General features: G+C 36.4%; 1 protein-coding gene across 1 annotated transcript in view; it reads right to left on the bottom strand.

Moving 5' to 3' along the window:
• LOC134662755 (protein O-mannosyl-transferase TMTC1-like) overlaps positions 1-23,009 on the bottom strand; it is a 133,168-nt gene that overhangs the window by 66,878 nt on the left and 43,281 nt on the right. Inside the window, exon 2 of the mRNA XM_063519042.1 lies at positions 14,332-14,662. Within this exon, the coding sequence (XP_063375112.1) occupies positions 14,332-14,654 (323 nt within the window). The 5' untranslated portion in view covers positions 14,655-14,662. The remainder of the gene's footprint in view (positions 1-14,331; positions 14,663-23,009) is intronic.

Genomic DNA, 23,009 nt, shown 5'->3' with positions numbered 1-23,009 from the left:
TGGCAGTTGCTTTCGGAAAAACTAGTGCCTACGTCAATCCTTGGGATTAATTGTCAAGAGAACAATAGGTTCTCATGATCCGTGGCAAAATCGAGATAACGCGAGGAAGAATAACTTTGTCACAAGAATATTTGGCCAAATATAAATCCTTATTTTAATACTCTCGTGTATTTGACCTACCTACTCGTATTGAGTCGTATTTTGCCACCTAGTAGCCTCGAATTGGTTGTTATATGTGGCTTTCCATAAATTAAGGGTCCTTATGCTTCAATAAGGACGTTTTCATGGGGTCCCGTTGTTTCCCATAAAGTTTTAAGTCATAATGTATTGTTTGTCATATTATCATTACTCTTAAAACTGAAACCGTTAACATTTCAAGATGTTAGTTAGGTTATCCTATAGATAGGTTAGGTTAGGTTAGATTTGTTTTATGGCAATCCTGAAAAGTGACGCGTTTCTGAACTAAATGAATTATGACTAACGAAAATTCGAGCAAACAATACATTATGGCTTAAAACTATTTGGGAAACAATAGAGACCCCGTTTTCATCTGAAGTTGCAATAGAAATTGAAAAAGCCACATTTTTTCAAGCTTTTACTTAGTTTTATCTGTCCCGTTGGTTGTCTGTCTGTTCCAATGTGGTTCCAATCAAATCATGCAAATTAAATCCCAACAAAAACATAAATGTGAAATGAGAGTCAAGTTCAATATTGAGAATACGTGTCGTTGTTGACTCGCCGACAAAAGAATTGAGATCTATATGGGTGCCAAGTTCTGTGCTGTGTAGAAAATCCTGAAATTATAAAGGATTTGTCTTGGCTAGTTTTTAACAACAAACCAAGTTTTTGAAAAACTAACAGAAAAATATATATTACCTATATGCCTATACGTAAAAACTAGCCAAGACAAATCCTTTATAATTTCAGGATTTTCTACACAGCACAGAACTTGGCACCCATATAGATCTCAATTCTTTTGAAAAATATATATTACCTATATGCCTATACGTAAAAACTAGCCAAGACAAATCCTTTATAATTTCAGGATTTTCTACACAGCACAGAACTTGGCACCCATATAGATCTCAATTCTTTTGTCGGCGAGTCAACAACGACACATATTCTCAATATTGAACTTGGCTCTCATTTCACATTTATGTTTTTGTTGGGATATCATTACTTTTTGTACAGAAATTACTATAGTATTCATCATGAAAGCAGTTTGCCTAAGCTGAAAAGGAGACCCTCGCTAACGCGCGGTTAATTGCCAAAAAGTTTCAGTTTCACATTTTTTATTTTGTATACGCTTTATAGTCTACTTTCATTCCAAATATCAAGTTTCTAAGTAATCTAGAAGTGGGTTAGGTTTTTGGTCTATAAGTTTTTTTTTCCATCGATATATCAATAATTTCCAGTTTTCAGATTTTTCCCTCTATATGCACCTAATATTCTACCTTGATGCCAAATATCAAGTTTCTAAGTCATCTAGAAGTGGGTTAGGTTTTTGGTCTATAAGTATTAATTATTTTTTTTCCATCGAAATATCAATAATTTCCAGTTTTCACATTTTTCCTTCTATATGCACCTAATAGTCTACCTTGCCAAATATCAAGTTTCTAAGTAATCTAGAAGTGGGTTAGGTTTTTGGTCTATAAGTATTAATTATTTTTTTTCCGTCAAAATATCAATCATTTCCAATTTTCACATTTTTCCTTCCACCTAATAGTCTACCTTGATGCCAAATTTCAAGTTTCTAGGTCACCTGGAAGTGGGTTAGGTTTTTGATCTATATGTCAGTCAGTCACAAAAATGCCGGTTTTTAAACGTTAATTTATCAATAACTGTTTGAGCTATGTTTATGAAATAGTGTATTTTGAACAAGCTAAGGGACTTGAATACATGTGCCAAATTTCATGTGTGTAGGTTAAGTAGGTTTCAAGTTGTGAAGGGATCAAAAGTAGCTCGAAATGGTTCGTGTAATATTACACACGGTTGCTGCGTCGCCAGTTCCTTTTTCTTTGAACTTGGCTGGACACGCTACCGCGTGTCTAGATTTGACCCACTTCTCGGGTGTTCAATGAAGCTGAAAATTTACATAAGTACATAATATGTAATATGGGTGACAATACAATATTTTTATGGTTACCATCGAGTTGATCTGATGGTGATGATACAGACAGTGGTCTTTTAAGTCTTTTTAACTTTGTGATAAAACAACGCAACTTAATTATATTTGAAAATATTTAAAGAAAAATACAGTCAGAAATTAGAAATATTGTTATCTAACCTCTCTATCACTCTTGCATATTCGAGCGATAAAGAGGCAAATAGCTGAGTTTCGATTTTCGCACTTCCCGATAGGCCCCTTTGTAAACAAACCGCCTTGATGTGTCTATGTCAAATTATTAATTGTCTGTGAAAACTTGTTAAAAAAAGTTTAAAGCAAAGGCGTAGGCAAAGAGTAGTATAATATGTATATAGCTGGTCAACCAAATCTTGTCAGTAAAAAAAGGCACGAAATTCAAATCTTCCATGGGACGATATCCCTTCGCGCCTACATTTTTCAAAATTGCCGACTTTTTCTACTGTCAAGATCTGGTTGACCAAGTATACCTATATAGCGCTGGCGGTACACCGAGAAATTCAGTAAAATGCTGCAAATGATGTTAAAGGTATGAAAATCGGTACGATTGATCTTTAGAACATTTGAAACAATTTGACCCGAAGTACCAACAAATAAAAAAAAAACGAGAGGAGTTATGACGTCATCTTTTTTTGTAAGGAATAAAAAAATATTGTTTAAAAACCTATCGTGTTTGGTATTAAACGAAAGGGCTTTCTGAGACGATTCCAAACATATATCACATCATTACATTTCAGTATTTTTTTTTAATTATAATATAAATAATTTTCAAAACATACCAATTAAGTTTGGGATTCTCCAGATACAATACGGTAAATTTTTTTTTGTAAAATATACCTCTAATCTTATACCTAATATCCTCATATCTAACCCTAATAAAGCAATTTTAAAATTATATACATTTAGGTTTTTTTTTATTTTTCAATTTTACATAGTGTGATCTATGAATCTGTCAATTAAATATTTAAAAAGAAAGCATAAAATTAATATATAACGGTTTTTTTCAGAAAGTCGCTTATATCTCGGAATCTATAAGTCGTAGTAAAAATTGTCTATGTAATAATTAAGAAAGAATTAACCGAAAAAACTCACCTTTAACGTCCCTTCTTTCCCGAGTTCTCCACCCCCCACTCATCTGAACTTTTTCTTACTTAAAGCTTAGATATTACCAAAGGAACATGTAATAGTATTTTATGCAACTGTTGTTTAAGAGAGGTCAAAAAAGGCGAGTGGCGTGAGTAACAATAACAACAAACAACAACCGAAAATTGTTAATAAAGACGCCACTAGTATTTTTTGACTCGGTTAAACAACGTTGCATACAATACTTTTTCTACGACCAAGCACTTTGAAATGCAATGAAATAATAATAAAAATGGATGATGATGATTGTTTCATGTCCTAATGTGATAGGTTGTTCAGTGCGTGGGTTTCTTAAGGGGAACGAAAATTTCATTATTTTTGCGCTACGACGCACGGTTTAGGAGATACAGCCCTATAAATATTTTTCTTCCTCTTTTTCTTTTTTTTTCTTTTTTTTTTCTTTTTTTGTGTTTTTTACATCTTACTTAGGGGTTTCTTAAAGGGGAACGAAAATTTGATTATTTTTGCGCTACGACGCACGGTTTAGGAGATACAGCATTATAAAGTTTTTTTTGTTTTTTTTAATCTCTTTTTTGTGTTTTTTTTTAAATATTAATTAGGGTTTCTTACAGAGGAATGAAAATTTTAATATTTTTGCGCTACGACGCACGGTTTAGGAGATAAAACCCTATAAAAAAAAATTCTTTATTTTTTTTTGTTTTTCGTGTTTTCTAAATATTACTTAGGGGTTTCAAAGGGGAACGAAAATTTGATTATTTTTGTGCTACGACGCACGGTTTAGGAGATACAGCCCTATAAAGATGAAAATAATCGTACCATTAACCAAAACATGTCTATGGTTTACTCATCTGTCAGAAATGACAATTAAAATTAGGTTGGAAACAATGTATTCCATACAATATTTTTTAAATGGTGATTACACGAAGTATCGTAAAAGTGCCAAAAAGATACTGCGTGTATGCACAAATATTTTTTTGGGGAATAGACTAAAGACTTGTGTTGATAACTATAAGTTAGGGGTTTAAAGGTGTGTGCACGACCCTTTAAATGACAAATAAAAGTACGGGAGTAGAAAAAGCAAGTTTCAATACTCTTATTTTACCCGAATGACATTATTACTCGTATTGAGTAATTCGGCAGGGCTATTATTACACTTTGTAAAATTGAAAAATTAAAAAAAAAACCTAAATGTAAATAATTTCAAAATTGCTTTATTAGGGTTAGATATGAGGATATTAGGGATAATTTGAGGTATATTTTACAAAAAAAAAATTATGGTATTGTATCTGGAGAACCCCAAACTTGGTATGTTTTGAAAAATATTTTTATTATAATTTAAACAAAATGACTGAAATGTAACTATGTGATATATTTTTAGCATTGGCTCAGAAAGCCCTTTCGTTTAATACCATACACGATAGGTTTCTAAACATTTTTTTTTTATTTCATACAAAAAAACATGACGTCATAACTCCTCTCGTTTTTTTTTATTTGTTGGCGCTTCGGGTCAAATTGTTTCAAATGTCCTAAAGATCAATCGTACCGATTTTCAGACCTTTAACACCATTTGCAGCATTTTACTGATTTTCGCGGTGTACCGTCAGCGCTAGAAGTGGGCAGCAAAGAGTAGTATAATATATATATATATACTCTCCCGGCCGATTTCGACCACGGCGACTGTTTCAACTCCGCTGCTGAAGACAGGACAGTCGGCAGTCAACGTTTGTTCCTAATAAATATAACATTGATGAATCAAGGCGGTTTGTTTAAAGAGGGCCTGCCGCGAAACCAATTTCGTTATCTGCCACCATTAAATTTCGCTCGTATATGCAAGAGTGATAGAGAGGCAGATAACGAAATTTCCCCCACCCCCCTTTGGATGGTTCTTGTTTGAGTTATAATGTCACTGTATTGAGGACTCAACCTTTCCATTTTTAAAGTGTTTTTATATCGACATGACACTGGCTACTGTAGTAAATGCCAAAAAAGAAAAAAAAACGCTGTCATAGTAACGAAAATAATAAACACGTAATCGAAATAAACAACGTAATATCCAAGAAAAATTTGCAAAATAGTATATGATAAATATGTAAAACATCATTAATTATCGAATTAAGATTACATACAACTTTGTGTAAAAAAAATTGAGGCAATTATACAGCCCGATTATACGGGTTACATTTTGAAAAAGATGAATATCTTGGAAAGAAGAGTAAATATACATAGGTGAACATAATGGTGAACAAAGGTATAGTAAAATAGGTAGGGACATAATTCAGGGTTTGCTTGTCTGGTCCACGCATGCTGTACCTATCACCCCTCCAGTACCATCGGTCCACTTTCCCAATCTGTCTACTTTACCAAAGGGTCCATTTTCGCGATCTGTGTACTTTACCAAACGGTCCACTTTCGCGATGTGTCCACTTTACCATCGGTCCACTTTCCCGGTCTGTCTACTTTGCCAAACGGTCCACTTTCCCGATTTGTCTACTTGAGCACGTTGTCTACTTTCGCCATTGGTTCACTCATTTCGTAGCATAGTACCAACTTCGCGAACTTTGATTTGGCGATTCGCGAAATGTATTTTTTATACTCGCAAACCACCAGTTTCTCAGAATACCAAAAACGCTTAGTGCCAGCATAATGCCAAGTCAATATGTGTCAACCACGGAGGACCGACATATCAGTATTGTAACAGATGCGAGTGAGACACCGTCATTGTTCTGACAGTATTTAATCAAATATAACTGATTGCGTGGCAGCAAATTACCGTTTTGTGACTACAACGAACAAAATGTCTGGGATCATTCCAGTAAACAATATCCCATGAAAAACATTTCATGTAAAATGTTGCCAAGACGAAACCACAAGGCTCGGACTGTCAAAAAGTTATCAGATATCTTGTAGAGCCAAGCTTCTAACTCTGCAAGCCCTAACATGACAAACTCTACATCTTAGTCAACATATGTGGCTTGGCCGTTTCGCTACCGTCACATGGGCGGAAGGTGAAATCTATTGATTATTTTTTATTATACAATAATTTTTGTAGTAACAAAACGGCCAAGCCACGTATTTTGACTAAGGTGTAGAGTTTGTGATGTTAGGGCTTGTAGAGTTAGAAGCTTGGCTCTACAAGATATCTGATAACTTTTTGACAGTCCGAGCCTTGTACTTTCGTCTTGGCAACATTTTACATGAAATCTTTTTCATGGGATCGGAAAAGCGGACCATTTGGTCAAGTAGACCAATGAAGAAAGTGGACCGATCGGTAATTAGACGGATCGGGAAAGTGGACCGATAAGTAATTAGACGGATTGAGAAAAGCAATTAGGCAGATCGGGAAAGTTGACCGTTTGGTAAAGTAGACAGATTGGGAAAATGGACCGATGGTACTGGAGGGCCTATCACGACCACGGCACGGCCGTCTCCTGCTAACTTTTCGCTATAATAGTAAAATCATAGGTGTAATACCTATGATTTTAATATTATAGCGAACAATATTTCATGTTCATGATCTCGAATTTAAGACTTTAGCTTAGATTTATGGCGTGCGGCCTAGCGCGCGTTGCCTCTATGAGGAGCTGTCAAAGCGCTTTATATCTGTATGCTTTTGATGATGCGGATCAGCATTCTTATCCAGCGGGGCAAGCGGGCAGCCTGCAGAAGGGCTAATAATTTATTTATAAGTTTTTAATACCTTTAAACGAGCAATTCTTGTATATTTATTTATTTATTTATATGTATAATATATTTCGGGGATCTCGGGAACGGCTCTAAACGTATTTAGATGAAATTTGCTATATGGAGGTTTACGGGGGCGCAAAATCGATCTAGCTAGGTTTTATCTCTGGGAAAACGCGCATTTTTGGGTTATTATATGTTTCCAGAGCAAAACTCGGTCTCCCAGACATTAAGTTTTTAATTTAAGTGTTTTTATCATGTTTCATATTTAAACTTACAGATGTGAATCACCAGCAGAGTTTTTGGAGAGGTGTGGTTTTCTTATTTCCTGTTACCAACCTGAAACACCATACCTACCTAAATATCAGAAAATAATAAAGTGAAGAAAATTAAATAAAGTTGAATGCTTAAAAACTTTAATGTTTTATTAAAATTAAACGAAAAAAAATGTGTAAACTGAAATAGATCAATTTTTTTTATTTGTAGTTGAATAACATATATAGTCCGTCAACCAAATCTTGTCAGTAGCAATGTAAAGCAAACTAAAGTAGGGCAACACTCAAAGAGCAGTATTGCGCTAAGAAAAGCAGCAATGTACATCGAACCAAAAGATTTTTTTTTCCGCTGAGCGCGCCCTGCGTATTACGTAATACGTCAATTCAAATTGTCACTCGCGGTTTATTGAAAAAATTTGAAACATGGACGGACAATTTAAAAGCGATGTTAAAACAATGTTAATCAAAATGATGAACAAATTTGAAGATATCAAAAACAACTCCCTATCGTAGTGTTTATATTCTCTTTGTTCCCTATCTATGTCTTCTAAGTTTACTAAAATAAAATCATATCAAAATGCAGATAATTAGATAGTGCATATATTTGTTATTTACAATATAATATGCCACTTGTTAATGTAAATTAGTGTACTCTTCTGGATGAATATGACATACTTACCTGTGTAATTTTTTTGATTAGTATATATTGTACAATAGGATTACATATTAAAAATAAAACAACTGATATTTGGGTGTTTATTTAATTTAAAGGTAAATAAGATAAGGGTCACTTTAGCTTACACTATAATTCAGGTCATTAATTGAAAAAATATAATGAAGTTACCAATGTTACCGGGTCACTTCAACCAAGCATAATACTCTGTAGTATTCTATTGCATCTTTGTAAATAGTCACAGCTGATTGCTGAAAATATTAGACATGTGGGCCTATGGACGGTTTCCAGGACACAATTTATGGTCTTGTTGGATAGATTTAGGCATACGTTTTAATTTTATTTATGCCTTTTAACCCTAAAACAAAAAAACTGAACATAATCTTAAAAGTTCGAAAGAGTTCTTCCAGTATGTACTTGTCATAACCTCAATTTTTAGTAATGTTTACCATCAACGAGCATGATTGTACATTGTAGGCCCCTTAGCTTTGCTTATTCTTATTTAATGTATTGGTATTTAATGGTGACAGCAGAAATATCTCTTGAAACAGAAACGATTCAGAATGAAAACCAAATGAAAACAAATAAGGTGACGGCTGTCATTCACGATCCCATCACGATCCGCATTCCACAGATAAAACACAGATGACACGCATTTTGGAATTATTCGAACACAGTGTTGCTAACCCGCGATTTTTCAAATTTGCCGCCTTTTACTACTGACAAGATTTGGTTGACGGACTTTATGTATTTAATCTCCTTTAATTAAAAATCATCTCTGAGTAGATACATATTAAACAATAGGTACTTTTAGGTCTTGGTAGTAATGTTAGGTCTTATGCAGTGTTGCCAGATGAAATCTGCAATATTCAGTAGAAAAAAAATCGTTTTAGCAGTAGATAGGGGAAAAAAGCAGTAGATTTAAAAAGTGATGTCTGCAATAGGTAAAATTGAAAAAAAAAAATGCTCTGACCTGACGGCCTACCGCGAACCACGTTCGACGTGTTGCCTCTCTGTCGCACTTGTAAATTCGTACGTAAGTGTGACAGGGAGGTAACACGTCGAACGTGATTTGCGGTAGACCCTCAGACACCAACCTCCCATAGAAAATTTGTTTTATTTTTCCTTTTTCTGCTGACAAACTGGGCGTGATTGAGTAATTGAGTATAGCTGGCAAATCAAATTGTCAGTAACAGTAAAATGAAGAGTATCATTCTGTCTCTTACTTCTGTTATTATAATTAATAAATGAGCACAAGTTTTTTTTCTACTCATCATTCGCTTGCCCTTATCCCATTCATTTGGGGTCGGCGCAGCATGTTTTTTTCTTCCATACCTCTCTCTCGCCCGTCATCGTCATTTCATCATTCACTTGCGTTCGTTTCATATCATCTCTCACACAGTCCAGCCACCTTTTCCTCGGTTTTCCTCTCCCGTTAATTCCCTCCACATTCATTCGTAATACCTTTCTCGTCACATGACTCAGTCCATCCATCTTTTCCTCGGTTTTCCTCTCCCGTTAATTCTCTCCACATTCATTCGTAATACCTTTCTCGTCACATGACTTTCATCCCTCCGCATCACATACCCATACCACGCTAGGCGATTCGCTTTTACTTTTTCTACTATGGGTGCAACTTTCAGGCTTCCTCTTATATACCATTCCTTATATCCTATCCATTCTTGTCACACCACACATCCATCTTAACATTCTCATTTCCGCTACATGCAATCTCTTCTCATCCGTCACCTTTAGAGCCCAACATGACGACAGGTCTTATGATGGTTTTATAAATTTTACCCCTCGTTTTCGAAAAATCAGTAGCTCACCAGCAAAAAGCAGTAGATCAGTAGATATGGTGTGTCAAAGGTCTGTTTGATTTCAAACATAGACAGAGAGAATCATACTATCTTTGTCTTACACTAGTACTAGCACCCAAAAGAAAAGGACGAGTATAGTTTTTTTGTTCCTATTTACTGACAAGATTTGGTTGACCCAGTATATTTTTAAAATCAGATAGATTTACTGCTTAATCAGTAGATCTGGCAACACTGGTCTTATGACCTACTGTATTTGACTATATTACTTACCAAGACCGGAGCCTGACCTGTCAGTCGCCAACTATTTTGATGCTCTTTGTAGGTAGCATCAAAATAGTTGGTGACTGACAAAGTTACCAAGTTACTAAGGTAGTAGGTACCTATATAGTAGGTAGCAGTAGCGCAATATTTAGTCAAAATATTTTGACTAATTTAGATTATTTTTATGCCAAAAAAGTAATACAAGCTATTCATGTTCCACTTAGTAATAAAATACGGACTTTTCTGAATATGTGGTTTACGAAATGTGTTAAGGTACAACTTGTGGTTTATTAACGTGGTTTAGAAATAGGCAGCTTGAGTTGAGAGAGGTGATGAGTAAATTGTTTCATTTTTTTACAATTTTGAGCGTTTATAGGAGAATGTGTGGAGCAAGCATTATTTGACGTGTAGGTGTGGGTTCAACAAAAAGATCGCTTGTCAATAAGGCATTCTTGCTGTTAAAATTCAATTATTAATAGCCTTTATCGACCATCAGCAATGTAGTCCCTTTTTGATTGATGGAAATTGTCACGTAAGTTCCACTACTCGCCGCCGCATCGCCTACAGCGCATTCGTTGGTCTATCGCTCACAAGATGTCATTAATTCATGTAAACTTACGTACTGAAAAAAAAAAAGTTTTACTCTTTGCTATAAATTACCCTTTCGCACGTCAAAAACTCCAAGATGGTGCCGAAGGTCATAGAGAACCAAGTCTACCTTTGGAATCATTACTTGTCAAAATTTGACATTAGCAATCCACAGTTAGGTGACAACCAAACCAAACCATTATAAACCTTAAAGTAATAATAAAACAAAGTTGTTTTTTGTTAAATTATTGTTTGTACCAAATGAACTTCAGCACTTGATGAACTTCAAATGAACTTCAACAGTTGAATTTCAAATGACGCGAAATTTGACAGTTGCACATGTCGAATAGGGGCCCTGTTCATATGTAAACAATCTGTCGTCGTGGAGAGAGGTACCTACTTACTTAACTGAATGAGGCGCGCCCATTTTGTATGAAATATGAATGAAATGCCCGTTCAAAATATTACTAAAACGATAACAATTTCAATGCACTAATCGCATGTTATGACCATATCAAACAATGTACTTACCAAAGGTCAATAAATTTTATGCTCATGCTCGTAATTCGTAATCATGACTTACCAACATCCTTTTTATATTATAAAAGAGGTTGAGGCTATAATAATATTTCCACAAGACAAACTAAGCGGCTTATAAGCCTGATAGTACTAAAATGTCACAAGTAATAGTTTTTGCAGTAAACTAGCCGTAATACTTTACAGCTTGACATAGTTTATAGTTACGGTTGCAGCACTAAGATAATAACTACGGTCAATAATTTAAACGTACACAGCAGGGTCACTTTTTACATTTTGGAATACTTCCAAGTAAACAATATACTTACTCGTATAGAGAACAGTCTGCATAGCCTCGTAAGACCCAGAGCCCGTACCATGAGTCACTGACAGTGTCAAAACTGACATATACGCTATCGACAAGGTAATTTACTTTCTATACATCTCGTTCGCACTAATATATGCGAGTACGAGCGAGATGTATAGAAAGTAAATTACGTTCTCGATGGCGTTTATGTCAGTGCCAAACTGATGGTAGCCGTACAAGCCAATTTTGGCGCTTTTAAATTTGGAACTTTCTTCTGTTTCTATACGAGTTCAAAACTCGAATTTAATTTGTTTTTTAGTACACGGGGACTTGCGAGGATAGATAGACCTGTGGTCCAATTTGTATATCTTTCCGTAGGTACACGAGACTTTCCGACGATTTAGCACCAAGCAAAATCTAAGGAACAAAAACCGGCCAAGTGCGAGTCGGACTCGCGCACGGAGGGTTCCGCACCATCAACAAAAAATAGAGCAAAACAAGCAAAAAACGGTCACCCATCCAAGTACTGACCCCGCCCGACGTTGCTTAACTTCGGTCAAAAATCACGTTTGTTGTATAGGAGCCCCACTTAAAATCTTTATTTTATTTTGTTTTTAGTATTTGTTGTTATAGCGGCAACAGAAATACATCATCTGTGAAAATTTCAACTGTCTAGCTATCACGGTTCGTGAGATACAGCCTGGTGACAGACGGACGGACGGACGGACGGACGGACAGCGGAGTCTTAGTAATAGGGTCCCGTTTTTACCCTTTGGGTACGGAACCCTAATAAAAAAGGACTACCTACTGTACATTGCGGAAGTACGAATAAGTATCAGAATTTTATAGTGTATTAAATAATTTGCATAGATTCATCTGCCGATGTTACAGAACTGTATCCAGCAAAATAAACGTATTAGTAGTATAGAAGAAGTGTATATATTTCGTTATAAGATCGGTCCACGGTTCGAGAGCTGTTGCGTCCTCTTGGGCGTTTCGTCCATATTCTAATTTGCTTACAAGTGACGAATATGACACAATGATGAAATTCCAAATCATAATACAAGGATGTCAAGGATACACAAAGAACGGTGTACACTTATTACGGTGAAATTCAGATGGCAAATGCAGCAGCATTACTGCTACCTATATTTCTATGAAAATTTGCGTTGTTATCGTTGCAGCATTACCGCTACAATCGCTGATTTTATCAAGATTGACAGTGACATCGCCTAAGCCTCAGTTGCTACGGCTATTGCAGTCGACAACCGAATGACACCTTTAACTGCACCTTTCCAACAACTTTAACAGTATGAGAAATTTACTCCTATGGTTAGGTAATTAGATAATCCTCTTATTGGTCTGCTCACACAATAGACGCAGGCAATAGATAAGGTCGGTTACACACTTCCCAACTCCCCGTCGGGGCGGTGGTCAGCGGCGTGTGATATTGGCCTTACAATTACTAAGGGGTAATTAGTATCGACGTAGTTTGCATGTGCATTGTGCTTAGTAGACAATAGCTGTATTAGTTACTGATATTTATTGTACTGTAAAGATACCTAACTATAATCCAAAACTTGAATACATTTACACACTAGTGCTGACACTAGTATTGAACTATCTATTTAATTTATAATTTTTATATTTTTTTTTCACGAAATTATGTAAGGACTGTAACAACAATATGTTGTGTATAGGTAGATGGGAAGCTGTTAAAATATAAATATAATATAGTTAGAGTTAGACCCAAGATAAGACTGCAACGATTTGGATAGCACACGCAATGCAAGTGTTATTTTTACTACATTATTTTATAGAAGTGTGACGTGTTTTAAATAACAGTGTACCCTAACCCCTAACAGCCAAATTGATTCGCTATTGTCCCAAAGATAGTGTGGAGCTGCAACGGATATTCCTCATATTCCTCGTTGTCATTCGATCGAGTCATGACAGTGATCCCGCTTCGTTCATTATCCAACGTGCGTTTCAACTTTGGACCTCGACGAATGGCGTAGGCATGCAAGTGATGGACGTGTTTTAAAGCGAAATGTCGAATAAGGACTGGTTAACTTGTCCCGATACTGTCACATCGTTCATCGTCGTAGAATTTCGGTGTAACTAACTACGGACTGCAGTTTGAGAGTGCGGTAACTGACGCACTCGCCGTATAAATGTAACGAAATTAGTTTTATTGTACCACGTCGCTAGCAAACAAGCATACGGCCTGCCTGATAGTAAGCGATCACCGTAGTCTAATATGGACGCCTAGAACTTCTAACCTGCTCATTAACCCGTACAGTCCTTTTTTATAGTCCCTTATTCCACAATATTTAATCTTTGTATCTAAATATAGACCACTCAGTCTTAATAATATATTATTGTTGTTTCTTAAATTTATCAAATCTTTTAGTTTTTAATAGATTCGCGAACACAGAGAACATGACTAAAATAGACACGAAGCACTGTCCCTTTCTTCAGACCACACCACAGCCTACAAAGACAAACATATCGTTGTCAATTAGTTCTAAATATATTGAGGGTAGAAGAGAACAAATAGCTCGGCTATTGACAAAGCGTGGGTCTAAAATGTCCAAATACTCTGGAGAGATATTATGTTACTATCTCTGAACTAGACTAAGGAAAAGGTGCACGAAACCAGAGCAATATAGTTAGCCGTCCTTTCGAAAAGTGACGTTTGTAAAAGAAAGAGATATTAAGAATGCGGTAGAGAGTGTTGAATTTTCCAAGTTTACAGAAATGTGATTTTTTTATGCGCAATATAGATAATATTTACCAACTTAAATTTTGATATATTTATTTTCTTTCTAATTTAACACTAGTTTAACCGGTGCATAACGCTCATCTCAAATACGGATGCAAGAGCGACGCACTGATATTTTAAGTTTTTGATTACGCCTCTAGGTAAAAAACAGAAATATAAACATTGTATGTAAACTTACCTGAACGACAGCGAAGTCAGCGGCCTGTAACTCTTATGACTGTTGACGTCACCCATCGGCGTACCCCAGAAGTCATTGTCGAACACTTGTCGCAGCGAATTCGTCCCAATCACATCTGGGTTCGTCACGATCGCGGGGATGTCGTCATGCACGAATTCGCCATTAAGGCTGTTGAAGTAGCTGAGGACGGCGGCGGCGGTGACGATGCCATAGAGGACTAGGTCGCTGTTGAAGCGCGGCGCCTCCTCCCGGACCGTGGGCAGAGCCCGCCGCTTCATCTTCAGTGTTCGCATACGGATTGTCACATTTCGGGACTTGCACATTTAGGTAACTGTAACAAAACAAATATTTATTTTAATAACAATACATTTTTTAATATTGATTACTCGATAATAGGATGCAAAATACATGGTAATGATCAGTTAGTAAAAAAAAAATACATTGCACTCTAGGCGAAAACAATGCAACGTTGCATACAAATATTGTCGGTTCATACTTAAAAAAGTTGAAAGGCGCAAGTTATAAAAAAAGGTTAAGCCCTACTATTATTCAAAATGCTTTTATGAGAAAAGCACTTCGACTGGAATGGTATTTGCTAACTTCGATTCGAGCTTGGTCGTGGACATCGCTCATTCCTCGCCTATTTACAAAAATGTACTAACAACGCTATGTTAGATATATATTCTAGATCTTGATATTTCATACAATATCTTGAATTTAGTGTACAAAAGCAGAATGCCGGATTTGATATTTCAAGCACGTTCCGCCCGAGCACTCGTAGGCCGGGAAATTCATAACGGCGGTATTGCTGCGTTATTGAAAAATAGTTATTCAGATTACTTGGCTGGCATGATGGACTTGTGTGGCATTGTTTATTATAGCATGTAAAACTTGAGATTCAGTTAATATTCGCTAAAAGCAGTCCTAGTGAAGTCAAAAAAGGCTTGACAACCAATTTAATATTTTTTCCCGCTGACGCTTATTAATTCCTACCTATGATTAATGATTTTTTTAAAGGGGCCACGTTCTTATTATTCTTTCTTGTGTTGGTTTCAGATGGAGAATGGTGTTAACCAGATATACAGTAATTTTGTCATTGATATTCAAACAAGAGCGAACGAACGAAGATAGGTACTTACATATTTGAGTTATTTTTGGAACATAGTTGGGAGCTTTTGTACTATATTTTTGTGGTTTTCCGTATAAATATAAAGAATGACTCACGCTAGGCCCGTGCCGAGGTGACCGACATGGGCGACATGTAATTTTCTATGACGGCAAATCGGTGATCACGTGGTGCTCTCCATAGAATACGAAGGACCGGATCTCCGGCTCGGCCCTGGCCCGGTCTAGCAGCCCGGGTGAAAGGACAAAGGTTTTTTTTTCCGAAATCATTCATCAATAGGTATCTTAAATAAATCATAGCCATTTACAATAGAATTAACAAAGGTCGGAAGGTCGACAACAATTTATTGTATTATTATATAGATAGGTATTTAATATATATTATTTTTCCTTCCTGTCCAATTAGAGCGTCCTGTTATCAAATCTTAATCATTTATTCTCGAGCAACTCCGAAGAACCACCGCCATCTTAGAAAATATTCCCCATTCTCGAGAAGCTGGCATTCCACTCCACTACCTAAGTACTCCTACTACATAATTATATTGAAATATCATTCAAGACAACATCATAGTTTAATATGTGTAAGTACCATTTTTTTATTATATGTATCTTTGTATACACCGTGGGTTCGAGTAACCGATTCGAACCGACAGATTCTAACCACGCATCCTGAGGTTATAAGAAGCAAAAAATAATTACTTTTGGTCAAATTTGAAAAAAGAAGTGTTATCTGTACGTGTGTTTTGCACACGACAAGGGGTACCTAATGATTCTCCGAGAAACTTTTAGCAGATTATCGATTCACCGACAACGATTCGCCGAACATCGTTTCGCAGAGTAATTTATTTGTAAATGTAACTTTTGGTCGACTAACGTTACGTAGACTCTTGGTTCACATACCATTCAGTTTGCTTCTATGTAAATTAGCAGAACCATTATTGGACGATTTCCATTTGGCAGAGTAATCGTTTCGTTTAAGCAATGTTTAGTCGAATAACGTTTCACATTTTACGTACATAAGTCGTTATTTTCGAAACAAAAGGATGAAATAAAATATTATCATTTTTTAAGTAGATGCGTTAAGTATATGTATATAAAGTAAGTTACGAAGAAGTTAGCGAATATGTAGTGTCAAACTCGTGGTAAGGCTACAATTCAATTCAACACCTTCCTATTCATTTTTAAGGTTTTTTTTTTGGGGATAAACACTATCCTGTGTTCTTCCCCGGGACTCAAACTATCTCTAAGTAGGTATACTAAATTTTATCTAAATCGATTCAGCGGTTCACCTCCCTTTTCACACCCTAAGGAGATGATTTTTGAGATTAAAAGTATCCTATGTTGTTCCCTGGGACTCGAACCATCTGTATACCAAATTTTAACTAATTTGGTTCAGCGGTTTAAGCGTGAAGAGGAATTTTAAGAAAAGTTTTTTTTTTCATATTTTATGTGTTTTTACTTCGGAATGGTATCATTATGATTTCATAAATGAATTCGGCATCCCCGATTTATACGAAAACGATACCTAACTTAGCCTAGTAGCTTAAATAATATAGACCAATCCTGCCAACGGAAATCTTGTTCACGCAACGCCGTATTTTAGGCCCAGCACCTTCCGCTATGTAAGTTAGTCATGTCCTAGTCTCCTAAATAAGAGAGTTCTGCTAGTAGTCAATATTAATGCCATATGAACATTCGACCTATTGTGTTTCGACCAATGGTTTCTCGGGCAATTATGACAGTTACTAAATGATTATTCTACGAATAGTAAATATGCGTATCAATGTTCTGCTTATTGACTACTCTCGCAAACAACTATTATCGGCGAATCGTTGTCGGCGAAACAAAAATCGGCGTAATTTTTCTCGGAATATCAATAGGGCACCCACGACAAGTCATTTCTTTTTACATCTTGGCGAAAAAAAACACTACAACGATTAAGTAAAGTTTATTTTTATTCTAGATAAATTTTTCGAGTTTCCTTAAAAGTTTAATGTCTGTCAGAAGGTGTGTCTAAAACAAGTCACATAGTGGCAAAAGTCGCAGCCATTAGGTTTTTTTTACTGAGTTATTAGAGGAACAATTTTTCACAAGACTTGTCAACATCTCTAAAACAAGACCGATTTCAGAAAACTTTGGATTACATTTTAGTCCCTAAATGCGCTTAAGAATACTCTTTAATATAGATCGGGTTATTCGAGCTCACGGTGTATATGTATTGATTAAATCCATATAATATGTGTAAAACAGTTCCTTTTTGTTAATATCATTACTTTGTCATTATTACCTGTCTATAAATAATTATAAAGCCGATCGGCTTATTCATTTTGGTGTATATTTACTGAAAGCAAATTATTAATTAACTACTATAGCTTCATATTCCACAGCGCATATTGTATAGTGAAAGTCGAGATACATAAATGTTTCAGAGACTACACAATATGATATCGGCCCGATTCGAACTTAATGACACTTCAAATATTACGTCCAGATACGATATGGATTAGATATATTATGTCAGTGTCAAATGTAACGTTTTTGTTTGAAGAAACGTCAGTTTTGACACTGACATATCTAATCCATATCGTATCTAGACCAAATATTTGACGTATCTTAAGGGGCCCACTGATTACCAGTCCGCCAGACGATATATCGACCTGTCAGTTGTTCGGAACTGTCAACTTTTTGTTCTAACTGACAGGCCGATATCGTCCGGCGGACTGTTGATCAGTGGGCCCCTTTAAAGTTCGAATCGGGTCGCGTAGGCCGTGTATACAGAGCAAACACAATCACTTTTAAATTGTAGAATTCCATGACGGATTGAATAGTGTGAGTGAATAACTTAAAACCTTCGTAAAACTGATTGGACCGTGGCAGGTGAATGACTGTAAAGGTAGGACACCTATCAAAATCTAGTAGATTACGTTTGAATCGGAATTCTTTTAGCATTCACCATGGTTCTGATACATTTTATACGTTCTGGCGTTTTTACCGTAAAAACAATACTATGGATTTTTACCAAATGATATGCTAACGTTTTTTAACATTTAGGGCACCGTGTCGTAATTAGTGTGTCCGTCACAATAGACAGTTAAAGGGGCTTTTAGTTGTTAAAACAGTACCTAAGTATATATAAAAGTCTACAAAGGGAATATCTGCGCAGCCCTAGTATGTCTAAGGGAAAACTCAAAAACGGCTTAACCGATCATCAAATGTATAATTTTTGAAATTCTTTACTTAGTTTTAGTCCTATATTTTTTGAACCAATGATTAAAAAGATGGGGTCACATTTATACCCCCTTCGGAGCGATTATTTTGAAAATATTAATTTTTATCGAGAAATGGTTTTAGAAATCCCCTATTCGTTTTGAAAGACCTCATGCCGTTAAATAAATAAAAATATCACCTACTCTACTATTTACAATACTTGTAGATTTTGTAGTGGTAGTCTAAACTTTTTTTTATAGTTTTGCTTTTACTACTTTGCTTTGTTGAAGTCATTGATACCCATGCGTCTTGCAACTGTCTAGCAGTAACGGTCGCGAGTCAAAACTTTAATTTATTTTCGTCAGAATCGGCCTCCTAGTTGCCTTTGGGCAACTTTGGGCGAATTTAAGTAGGTAATTTTCATAGCGATTTAATTAATTGGTAGTTATTTGATTTTCCCCTGTGACACACTGAACAACTTTTTCCCTGTGTATTTAACACAGGGGAAAAGTTGTTGTTCAACCACTCGTGCTAATATTGATACCCGAGTAAGCGAAAGATTCCAAAATTGAACCACGAGTGGTTCGAAAAATAGAATCTTGAACGTTTCGTGGTTTCAAAGCACGAGGGTTAAATAAAATTTGCCCCCGCGTGAAACACAAAAATTTTCACTAACTACACCAACCCGAAGAAAATACTAACTGTAAGATATCAAACAAAATCAAACCAAATCAAATTCAAATGAATGTAATTAAATAATCATCATTCAAAATCATTATTTAAAAGTCAAATTTACCAGCAAACATAAGAAAACAACTCTAAAATTACATTTGATTATTTTGACTCACATGTGGATAAAATGCAACTTTGCTATCAATTTTTGAACAATCAAGAAAGCCTTTACCAGTTGGTGTGGTGAAAATTAAATTGTTATCCGTTACATAAAGATTACTTTAAAACAGGATCTCTCTAGTTACGTGTTATCCGTTTAAAACAGCCCCGCTCTAAAACTCTAGTGTAAACAGGCCCTAAGAAACTAGCTGAAACAACTAGGCAACATTACGTACCCGTGCTAACTTGAAAGTGCTCGCTTGGCACTCTTTGCTGAACTTGCTTTGCTGAACTTGCTTGCTCAAGCAGCACATGAATTTTGCACCACAAGTACTTTTACTTCACCCACTTGTTTGAGTTGAGATTATTGCGAAATTGAATTTTCCGGGATTTACTTTCTTTGTATGTATACCCGTATTTTTTTTAAGATTCCTTAGGCAGTAAACATCGTCCTTCATAGTAATCGTCATTCCTTCCACTTGTAAGTATGCCTGCCTGCTGCTCAGCTCAGTGACACTTTTAGTCATCATCTTCCTCGCGTTATCCTGGCATTATACCACGGCTCATGGGAGCCTGAGGTCCGCTTGACAACTAATCCCAAGAATTGACGTAGGCAGTGACGCTTTTAGTACTAATCTTTAATTTGGCTATGTAACTATGATTAAACACATCAGTCGCCAAAGTAATTTCTTTTTTGCATAAGTACCTACATGAGTCCATTTAATTCGAAATGTCATAAGCCGCTACCCAATTATGAGCTACCAATCTTATTCGGACAAAAATGGATTAAATTGGATGTTAACAGAGTGCTCTCATTTTAATGCATTAAGATGGGCCAGCTGAAATACCTTCAGCAATGCAGCCGGCACCAACGTCGCGCTGCAATACTGCAGCAATAACGCTGGTGCACTCTCCGAATGGCACCTTTAACAACGCGGCGCGCACTTACAGCATCATGTAGGAATACTATGAAAATTATATTAAAGGAAAAAATGGAAAAGTTACGCTTCCGTCTGGACTTGAACCCGCATCCTCCAAAATCCGTGTGTTGCTCTTAACCAATTGATCTACGGAAGCCTATCGCAAATCTTTCCATTCCTTCCTTTATGCATACACGCCTTTGGGGTGGGGTGGGATGCGGGTTCAAGTCCTGTCGGAAGCATAACTTTTCCATTTTTTCCTTTAATATAAAATTTGGAATATCGCTCGCAGACCTATCTGCTTGTTAAAAAATTTACAATGAAAACAGTTGTTTTAAGCGATATTGCCTGAATCTCATTAAAATCGATATGCCAATTACCTTAGCTTAGCTTAGCCCACCAGGCAAAGGCATGTCGAGTCGACTTCGCTCAGCCGTTCATAACATATTTATAAAGACCTAACTGAGCGTCGGGTTTACTCTGTATTCCAAATATTTTCGTCAGTAGCCTCAGCTAAAACTGGACATCTGATATTCATATCTCAAGTATATTTTCCAAATGGATCGTTAATATTTTATAACAGTTTATAAAATAGTTCAGTTTATTATTATTATTGTATATTATGCAAATTAGTTACTCAGCATTACATTATCGAACGAGCGAGCGAAGCGAAGTGAAGTTCTTACATTCAACTTGGAACCCACGGCTGGCTAGTGGCACGTCCCGGCATTTCCATGTTTTTAAGCTGAACTATGAAACTATCACAGGATAGTTTGATACACAATAACTTAAGCAAAGTTGGTCTAATTTAAATGAAATTCGGCAAACGTGTAGAATTGTAGATTTTAGTCATTAAATTATGAGCAGGCTCGATCAAGGGGTTATGGAGCTAGAAGGGCCTAGAAGGTCAAAAAGCTATTTGTGGGGGGTCTTGCTATTCTGGTCAATTTATTTGCAAGAAAGTATGGTCGATCTTGGTATCAAATGAAAGTGCTCGGTTTACACATTTAAAATAGATTTTTTAATTTACGATATTCTAATAATTGGCTAGATTTATAATAAAAACAAAATAAAATAAATATCATCATATGGGTAGGCATTTGACATTTGACAAGAAAGATTACGGCTTACCTACCACAGATACTGTTTTAAAATCTATGGTGACTTAAATCTATCAGTTAAAGGCTCCACAGACCTTGCAATAAATCGCAAGCGGTTTTCGATCCTTTGCTGACTAGATTCAATTGATCTAACTTTTTGGTGAACCGCGAGTTCTTAGTTCGAGGCGAACTACTAGTTATATAGTACAGAGTTGCCATTTCAATACAACGTACTAATGCGTATCTGATCCGGCTTAGGATTCGGCGCGCAAGAAGTCCGCGCTTGCGATAGCATCCAGCAGCGGCCGCGGCACTAAAATACACGTAGTGGCACGACCGCAGCTGAGCCGGTGCACCCTCAACGTGTAGCCAGTCTTTCGGCGGACGTACTCCACCACCTCGTCACGGCGGAGTAATGTAGGCCTGACACGTAGAGTGACGTGACGCGTAGAGTGATATCGTAATTTGTAGCCCGTAACTAACCTGCTTCGGAGTGCCTGTCTTACGAGGCGCCCTGTGCGCCTTGCTCTTATTTTCCATCCCTTTTTATTATTCACATCAGTCCGAGAGGACTTCTCGTTAAGGGGACCCCGCGCTTCACATACTTTAGAAGGAGCGATAACGCATAAATAAGCACGCCGACGCTTCGTTCACGCTCCGCGCTCGCTCGGTCACCAAATCACGTATGTATTTCAAATGTCCGAATGAAGCTCGTAGTTCAGTTACCTAGACTAGTTAGGCCCACTTGCACCATCCCACTAACCCGGGGTTAAGTAGTTAAAACGATAACCTAGTCTCAAATTGTACTGGTAACCATGGTGATTCCAGATTTACCCGGTTAACCCCGGTTTAGTGGAATGGTGCAAGTGGGCCTTAGAGTAATAAAATCGGATACGCTATCTTTATCGTAGATAACCGGGCGGTCCCTCGGTCCGGTATGGCCCTCACGTCACGTCTATAAAGCGGCCGCTAAATTAAATTCATGGCGGCTGTCCACTCGATACAACAATGTGCGGTTTAAAAGTTTGCTCGCTGGCTTTGCTACTAAGGCATTATTTATTGAGCTTTCGTCTAGGATATTTTGATGGTCGGCTTTCGTTCTTTGATCAAAATTTCAGTAATATTTTTTTTGTGCATATAGTCATATTATTTTATTGAATTTTTCTCGTTCAATACGCCTCTAATACTTGATTTTTGACTAATTTCTCTAGCTCATTTTATTTTCTTCCTACATATAAAATCCATCACTGGGAAGCAATTTTTATCATTATTACACAAACAACACGACAAACTATGATAAAACTGACAAAATACATATATCTGTAAATTTATTTCAATTAGTCTAAAGTTTTACGTCATACAAAGATAATAATAAAAAACTACATATTAAAGCTACGTACTCGTATTTTTTTTTGCTCCCGTACCACATTATGTCTATGACCCGTGTAGACGGAATTTAAGAATTTCTCCGGAAACATTGCCTGTGCAAATAGAT

The sequence above is a fragment of the Cydia amplana genome, chromosome 3, assembly GCF_948474715.1.
Source record: "Cydia amplana chromosome 3, ilCydAmpl1.1, whole genome shotgun sequence".
Lineage (NCBI taxonomy): Eukaryota > Metazoa > Arthropoda > Insecta > Lepidoptera > Tortricidae > Cydia > Cydia amplana.
The sequence above is the reverse complement of the archived record's forward strand: the minus strand, read 5'-3'. Positions and strand labels throughout refer to the sequence as shown.